Source organism: Fukomys damarensis, unplaced genomic scaffold, assembly GCF_012274545.1.
Source record: "Fukomys damarensis isolate Sample0158 unplaced genomic scaffold, DMR_v1.0_HiC HiC_scaffold_14, whole genome shotgun sequence".
NCBI classification, from domain to species: Eukaryota; Metazoa; Chordata; class Mammalia; order Rodentia; family Bathyergidae; genus Fukomys; species Fukomys damarensis.
Window position 1 is genome coordinate 68,501,323 of NW_022900926.1, and position 9,079 is coordinate 68,510,401.

General features: G+C 40.3%; 1 protein-coding gene across 1 annotated transcript in view; it reads right to left on the minus strand.

Moving 5' to 3' along the window:
- Positions 1–5,683: 5,683 nt before the first annotated feature.
- Positions 5,684–9,079, minus strand: part of LOC104865446 — a 32,074-nt gene continuing 28,678 nt past the window's right edge. The window contains exons 4-5 of the mRNA XM_010628955.1: positions 7,240–7,382; positions 5,684–5,948 (exon numbers count right to left, since the gene is read on the minus strand). Of these exons, the coding sequence (XP_010627257.1) occupies positions 5,684–5,948; positions 7,240–7,382 (408 nt within the window). The remainder of the gene's footprint in view (positions 5,949–7,239; positions 7,383–9,079) is intronic.

The following is a 9,079-nucleotide window of genomic DNA, read 5'->3' on the forward strand; positions in this document are numbered from 1 at the left end:
TGGCCTGTAGTTCTCTTTTTTGGTTTAACCTTCTGTGGTTTTGGTATCAGAGTAAAGCTTGCTTCCAGGAATGGAAGTAGTATTGTAGTAGAACTGTATAGTAGAACTCTTGAGGATATTGGTGTAGGTAAAGTAAAGTAGTATTCCATTTGGTAGTATTGCTTCCCTTTCATTAAAGAGTTTGAAGAGTAGTAGTAGTAGTAGTAGTAGTAGTAGATTTTTTTTTTCGAATCCAGCAGTGAATACATCAGGATGTGGGCTTTTCTTTGTTGGTAAGTTTTTAATTACATCTTCAATGTGGGGGGATTCTTTGGAATTCTTAGATCTCCTTGATTCAGCTTTGGTAATTCATATGTATGTAGAAATCTGTCCATGTCTTCTTTGTTTTAATCTCCTAGATATCTGTTTTTAAATCTCCTGCATATCCGTTTGAATCTGTTTCATGGATTCTATTTCTTTCCTATGCTGGATATTCATAGTTTTTATCATTTTTCTAAGTTTCTTTATTTTTTAAAATCTGTATCTACACTAGATTCACTATCCATGTCCTTCATTATGGACAGCACCACTTTTAGTTATTCAATATTGTGTTATTTAGAATTTTTATATCTTCTTGATTCAGCATTGGTAATTCAAATCTGTCCATTTCTTCTGTTTTTTCCACCTTTTCAGAATATAGGTTCTTGAAGTAGGTATTGATTATCTTCTGGATTTCTGCAGGATCTGTTCTGAATTCACCCTTTTCATTTCTAATTGTATGGATCTGAGTCTTTTCTTAGCTTTTTAAATATAAGTTTGGCTAGGGGTCTGTCAATTTTATTTCTTTCGAAGAACCAACTCTTTGACTCATTAATTCTTTGTATTGTTTTCTTAATCTAAATTAAATTTATTTCTCCTCTGATCTTGATAACTTCCTCCTTTGTACAATCTTTGGGTTTAATTTGTTCTTCTTTTTCTAAAAGCTTGAGGTTTAACATTAGGTTTTTTATTTGAGCACACTCTTTTTTCTGATATGAGAATTCATCACTATAAATATACCTTGTAGGATCACTTTTATTACATCCTATACATTCTGATATGTTGTATTGAATTATTGTTTAATTGTATAAGCTCTAATTTCTTCTGTGATCTATTAATTGTTCAGGAGGGTGTTATTTAATTTCCATATGTTTATGAAGTTTTTGTGGGTTTTTGCCATTGATTTCCAATTTCATTGTGCTAATGTCGGATAATATCCATGGAATCATTTTAATTCCTTTGTGTTTACTTAAGCATGTTCTATGAGCTAGTATGTGGTCTGTTTTGGAGAATGTCCTGTGTGAAGCTGAGAAGAATGTGTATTCGGATGTGTCCTGGAACACTGTAGACATCTACTAAGTCCATTTTTTCAAAAGTTTGGCTCAATTCTGATATTTCTTTGTTGATTTTTTTGTCTAGATGATCTGTCTATTTGTGACAATGGGGTATTAAAGTACCCCATTACAACTGTATTAATGCTTCTTTGAGTTTTTATGTCCATTAATATTTGTTTTATATAATTGGGTGTGCTGGTGTTTGTTCATATATATTTGTGATTGTTACCTCTTTCCCTTGTATTGTTTCCTTAACGAGTATGTAGCGAGCTTCTTTGTCTTTCTTGATCAGTTTTGGCTTGAAATCTACTTTGCCTGCAAATAAAATAGCTATGCCTACTTTTTTCTGAGTTTCTGTAGCATGGAGAATTGTTTTCCTTTTTTTCATTCTAAGTCTACGATTTTATTTTCCATTTAAATATATTTCTTATACACAGCATGTTGTTGGATTGTTTCTTGATCCATTCTGCTAGTCTCTTTCTTTTGTTTGGTGAATTGAAACCAGTTACATTGATGGTTATAACATGTGTATTAACTTACCCTAATCATGCTATTTTTCTGTTGTTGGTTCCCTTCCTTTCCTCTTTGTTTAATTTCTTGCCTTACTTGGTGGATTCATTCATTTGCAGTTCATGGAGTTGTAAGCTTTGTTATGTCTTTCTAGCATATTCTTCACAACATTTTGGAGTGCTGGTTTAGTGGTCATGAATCAGGTGTTCTTTGTAATGGAAGAATTTTAATTCTCCACCAATTTTGAAAAATTGTTTTGTGGAGTACATCAATCTGGGCTTACAGTTGTTTTCTTTTATGGCTTAAAATACTTCACTCCAAGTTCTCTTTGACTTAAGGGTTTGTGTTGAGAAGTCTGCTGTGATTTGGATGGGCTTTCCTTTATAGATGATTTTTTTCTTTTCTGTAACATCTTTTAATATTCTGTTCTTGTGTTGAATTTCTGGAATCTTGATTATTATATGCCTTGGGTAGATTTTTTTCATTATGGTTAAATGAAGTTCTACATGAATCAAATTATTTTTCCATGCTTCAGAAATTTTCTGCCATTACTTTTGTGAATAGGTTTTTTATGTTGTTTGCACTATCTCCTGCTTTTTCATTACTCCAGTCAATCTTATATTTTTCTTTTCATCACCAAGAACCTGTTGGATTGATCTTTTGTGGTTCCTTGATTTTTTAAAGAAATCTTTCTTATCATGATTGCTAACCACAAACTTGTCTTCTACATCAGATACTCTGTTTTCACATTGGTTAAATCTGCTGCATATATTTTTAATAGAATTTTTAATCTCCTGGATATCTGTTTGAATCTATTTCATGGATTTCATTTCTTTCCAATGTTGGGCATTCATAGTTTTCATCATTTTCCTAAGCTCCTCTATTTTTTATTTGTATCTAATCTAGATTCACTAAGCATGCCCTTCATTATGGTCATCATCTCTTTGGTTGTCTGAGAAATTATTTCTACTTTGATTTTGAAATTTTTTTTCAAGCACCTCATTCATCTGCCTGGTTAATTTCACTGCTATCATTTCAGAAAGTTCAGGAGGGTGACTTTGGAATTATTCTATCTCATTGACCCCTGGATTTGCCTTTCATGAGCAAAAAAAGTCTGGGGTCACATGTTGCTTCTGTGTCTTCTCATTTTCTATTGCTTAAATTTAATTTCTTTATTAATAACTATAAATTGCTTATAGTAGATAGTGTTATTGCTAGTATCAAGAGCCCTTAGAAAATAACTACTTTTCATAGATGTCTTCCAGATGTAGTTGGATTTTGGCTCTTGAGTCTCTTGTAAGGTCTACCTCTTCAATAGTTGCTGCCTATTGCTTAGCTACCTGGTTCTTTGGCTCTGGCCAATATTATTGTTTATGACCCTCAAGAAATTTCAGTGTTAGCATACAAGAAGGAACAACTGATTAGAAAACTATGTCACCTTCACTAAAATAATATAATCAATAACAATAGTATCAAGCACAGCCTAGAAAAATGACAAATTGTGTTAACTATTATTTGCCATATTTAACCATGTAAACAAGACTTGTAGTTCTAAAACAAATCAGAAAATTGTATACAGTAAATATCTCCTCAGTATGGTGATTTTACCCTCAGTGGAGAAAATTTAAAAGGAAAAAATAAATAGAGAAATAGAGAAAGAGGAAGAAATTAGAAGACAGGCTTAAAGGACAAAGGAAGATTATACAAGTTTAGGGAAATTGGTGAAGAAGACAAGAGAGAAAGAGAGAAAGAAAAAACAGAAACAAGAACAGAACAAAACAATAACAACAACAGAAGTAGAAACAATGTTCATTCTCATATAAAAAGAAGAACAAATGACCAAGAAAAAGAAGAGGAAAAAATGCAAAGAAAGGAAGATTTCAAAAAAAAGTTATTACCTCAGGGTGTGTCTCTGCTGTCACTGGTAGACAAATGGGTCAAACAGAGCTCAAATGCATGCAGGTTGATCCCAGCAAGCCTGCAGTAGAATTATAGGCTGATGGTAGATAATCCCAGAGCCCTGCATTTTCCACTTCCCTGAAATTTAGACTGTTTCTGGTTTCTGGCTGTGAGGCTGGGATTTGTGTTGTTCAGCCCACAACACTCTGGGCACCTCCTGCTGACTTGAACTCAAATCCCTGACCCTGGGTGCCTCCTGGCTGCACCTCACCTGATACTGTGAGGCCTGAGATGGAGCCAATCCACTGCCACTCTGAGTCCTGAGTTCACTTGGCCCCTTCCCAAAATGGCGATTGGCCAATCACCCTCCACTGGAGATACCCAAACTGGAACCAGTCACGAGCCACTGGTTTCTGCAGCATCTGCTGCTCCCCTCCACTAGTGCATTTCTCCATGGAGGCCTCTGGAGTTACCAGTAGTCACTGTGCCTCTGCATGTATAAACCACTCCTCCCATGCTGAGAACCGGGGCTCAGGGAGAAAGCACCACTTGCTACCTCCTGTTTCTGCATTGAGACCCCACTCTTTGCTCTCACCATCAGCTCTAATTCTAGCTTCAGATTCTGGCTGAGCCCCAGGAACCCAGTTCCCTCCTTTTTCTTTTCCACATACTGCTATATTCCAGCATCTGGATGACAAACCTCAGAGAGGCTGTTTAGCTGCTGCTCACTACTGTGCCATCTTTCCAGAAGCACCAAAGACAAACATCTTAACAAATAAAAGTCAGGTTACCTGAATGAGCAATAGGGACATTGCTGTATGCCACCATGTAAGTCAGAGGAAAGTGTACTAGAATTTTCAAGGGGCTGAGAGAAGAGAGTTGGCCTAAATTCCATGTACAACTAAATTCCCATTAAAATAATAATAACAATGATTGAGAATGCACACTTAACAGACTCTGCGAAAGGATACAATTCAGGAAAAAGAAAGGAGTGAGATGCAACAATTAACAGTAAGCAAAGAAATTATTAAAATATAGATAATTCTAAAAGGGCCTTGATTGCATATAAGAAAAATATAATGATAAGGATTAATAGGTAGTGAACCTATGGCACAAGTGTTATTTGTTTTTCTCTTGCTACAAAAGATGTTAATGCAAGAGTTGTATTTTCTAAACTAAAAGCTCACTATTGAGGTTTAATTGCAGTGTTGGCACTTTGTAATAAATAAGTGAGTTTTGGGTTGCAATTTGGGCCCTCATCTCTAAAAAGTCTAGCACTAGCCTAGTACATTTAAAGGCTTCCTGCTATTCTGGAGGTATATAGAGATATTTGTTAACTGTAGGCTTTGAAATTCACATGTGCATGATCAAATTGTCAACATCACCACTAATGAAAATGAAATGTATATTTTTCAAACCAGTAAGATATTCTTAAAAAGCAGTGCTCTGATGTAGTGGGCAATGTATTTCACAGCACTGGAGCTAAAATTCTATCCATTTGGTGAAATCTGCTCCCATCTTCCTAGCAGCCTTAGAAGTTCTTTCTTTCTTGCTGTTGGGTACCCAGGACAAGCCTCCAGTAGGGCCAACTGTAATGGCCCATTCCTTGGTTTGGTTTCCTGTGCTTTTCCTCACCTTGTGTCCTGGTGCCTGTCATTCAACAGGCACGCCCATGTTTACACAATGAATGGTGGTGAGTTGCTCAGGGTCACACAGCTACTAAGGGAGCAGATAAAGAATGAGAACTCAGAATTTTGCATCTCCTGATTTATTTCTTTTCTTAAACCGAACTGAACAAATTGTTATGTGTGGGAAAAAAAAACTGTAGTACTTCATGAAAATCACAGGTGCTTGATTAAAGCAATCAGAAAGCAAATAAAGATGGAGAGATTTCACATCAGTGACTACTGTCCATCCTCTGTTTAAGAAAACCCACACTGCAGGTCATGCTGGTGAAGGAGCTGGGTTTCAGAATGGGCCTTCGGAGAAGCATCCATCCTAAGGCAGCCTGTACTGGGGCAAGATCCCAGGGAATCGAAGAGTGTCCACACCAGCCAGTTATTGCTATGAGAGATTAAGACCAGCAAACACCCCGGGGAGATGTAGTGTGCCTCAGGGCTCAAATGCTGATTGGCTGAAGGGCTGGAAGGCAGAAGGGCTGCAGACTTGTCCTTGGAAGTTTCTGCCCTGGATTAGCAAAGGAAAAGGAAGTGGAGGGGAGAAAAAGAGGAACAAAAGGCTAGAAAGTGAAAGAAGATAGCAAATGCTTGGGGCTGACTTCAGATTCCCAGGATCCATAACTCACATTTCAAGGTGGAGCCACCCTACATGATGACTTTGCTTCATCTGCCAATGAAATTACAGAGCCAGCAGGAGATGGGCCTTTTAACCTCTGACCAGTGCCTGCTGACTGCATTAGAATTTCCCAGATGCAAACCTGCACTGTCCACCTTATGTTTTGTCCAGTGCTTTCTCACCAGTCACAGAGCCAAAAGTAGCAAATAGAGAAAGAAAATGATCCCCAAACCAGAATCCACTCAAGAGGACAAAGGTAGGGAAGGAGGGTGAGCAGCTCTGGAAAGGCAGGAAGGACAGGTTTCAGGATGGGTTTAGTTTGGGCTCCTATTACTGAACACTCATGATGCCAGAGCCCAGTGACAGGTGTCTAGCCAATGGATTAAAATTCTTAGGCATAGTCTGTTCTGTCCATTTAAATCATTCTTTGTCTCCTTTACCTGCCTCCCATGCGAAACAAAAAACATCAGAATGGAACTCTGCTACAAAGAGTAGAGGAGGTTAGCATCTCCCTCTCTCTTTTCTTCTCTCTCTCTCTCTCTCTCTCTCTCTCTCTTTCTCTCCTCTAATATGTTATCAAAAATTGGCTGAGGAATTTTGGAAGCAGGAGCAAGAAACATTTCTCCCACATTGGAATGACTAAAGTTAATTTTCTACTCCAATCCTCCACTTTGAGATCCAAAGTTCTCTTTTGTCACAGTCTCCTTGAACACTTCTCACAGGACCATGAAGCTTTACCAGAAAAGAATTCCCTGCCACAACATTTCCATCTCACTGGTCCAGGGACAAGGTGGAAAACTAAAGGTTTTCTAGGAGATTTTTTTTTCCCACAGCATTTCAGTCAAAGCCTTAACTACAAACAGAAAGCAGATTGTGAACCAACCACCCTCACTTCATCCCACTCTGACTCTAGCGCCCCAGGGCTCAGAATAAACCCACTGTGACCCAGGTATGAAAACAGAACGTTTTCTCCTGAGCTTCTTTGCTATTTGTACTTTTTCAGCATTCATGGCCTGATGCTTCTACCTGTGAATACCTGCATATTTCCAGTGACTGAGTCATACATCTTTGTTGAAAAAAAAAATCTCTATTTGCTCCCAAGTGGGTTTGAGTTGAGAAGAGTCCAATACACGGTACACATTGCATCGGACTGGGTTGGCATCTGCACTGCCGTCAGGCTCACCCAAGTGAAACTGTGCTGTAAGAAGCCCCTTCTGAGACGTCAACGGTGGAGCTGCTTTGAAGTCTTTGTGACAATGTGCTCCTGGCCTGAACGAGCCAACCCTGGGTTGATGAGCACTCAGATTCACAGCCTGTGCTCTGCTCCTAGAAACAAAACAAAACAAAACAAGAAAAAAAACCCTGCTTCTCTGAGCTAATTACAAGACAGCCTTAAACATCATCATGTTACAAAAGAAGCCGCGAGTACAAATTGCTTTCTGACCAGTGTTGTTGGGACCCAGAAGTGTGCAGTTTGGAGAATGCATTTGCAATCCGCCAGTAAAACGCAGTCCTTAGGTAGCTGTGCTGCTCACAAGCACCAGGTATGCTGTTGGCACAGGTCATTCTTAGTTTCCCTCACCTCCCACAGAGCTCATCGAAAGAAGGTCACGGCAGAGTCTGAATGCCCTTCTACACGTCAGAAGACTGTAGGCAATAGACTGTACAGCTAGGGACTCAGGGAGCTCCAGAGTTAGGTGGTCATTTCTTAGCTCAGGCCTGAAGAACAGCTTCTTATTGCCGTGACTGAGTTAAAAACATCCAACAAACAAATGCTATGCCACCGGAGCTATCCATAACAACAAAACTCGCAAGCAGAAGTAGCTTGCTATAAATTAATCTAGTGCCTCAGGGAGCACAGTTAGCCACCTTGGTTTGGTGTTTCAGGATCTTATTTGAATATTTACCCTGAGGGATCGCAATGCCCAGAGCCACACAGAGACCTGATGTGCCCAGGTTCCCCAGTACCGAGTGGAAACCCGTCTAGGATATGGAAGACACATTTCAAGGGGCCTGTGGGATGCTGCCAGGAGCCCCCACCCCCACCCCCGCTGAGATTTACAACCCCTTCAGGGGAGGCATCACTTGGAGGGAATATGGCCAGGGATCCCGGATGAAAAGATTCCAAACCTGTTACAGAAAACAGAAGGGAGGGCTGGAATAACAGAAGGCATACAGATTGGCGAGGTGTTGCCCTGCTGGAGAGCGCTGCCTAGTACTGATGCCCCCCACCCCTTCGCTTTACGGTGTTGGGGACCAGCAGGCCACTTAGGTTTTCCAGAACCTTCAGAAGGGAAGCTGAGTAGGCCTTTGTGCCTGCAGTCTCTCAGCCCTGACGCCAGCCTTTCTGTGTGAGCAGCGTGTGAGGGGCTGGGGGCGCAGGCCCTTCCTGAACTGCCTGCGAAGTAGATCCCCGGAAGAAAAGGTCCGTGTCTTTGGTGATTTTCATTTACTGCGATATTTCCACCCATCACATTACCAGAGACCATGCTTAGCCCTGGGCATATAAACACAGCAGCAATGAGTTGTTCCTCTGTGGACTGACAGGGGAGACAAGCAAAGAATCGAGAAACTATAGCATCCAAACGCAGTGTGAGCTCAGAGGCAGGGAGCCTGACAGATTCCTGAGGGGGAGGAGGAGAGATTTCCCACAGACCGCCGTCGCGGAGGTCAGAGGCTCGGACACCAACTCAGAGATCACTGGACAAAAAGAAAGACGAGGCAGAGGAGAGTTTATGTTGAAATTGCTTTTGCTTTCAGCGTAGAGGCTCATATGACGAGATAAAGATCCAAATACAAAAGAAGAGGGAAGAAAGCCAATCCTTAGTCCTAAAAGCTACTGCTTAGACAATAAACTTTGTTTAGATTTCACAGGATTTAGGATTTTTAAAAAAAGGTAAGAAGAAAGCAGCAGCACAATTGCGTTGATGTGAAGTGAGCCCCTGGCCTGTCAGCGTTGGTGTGTGAGGCACGGGGCGGCTGCAGCCAGGGACGGGAGGGCCGGGGCACGGTGGCCCGACGGG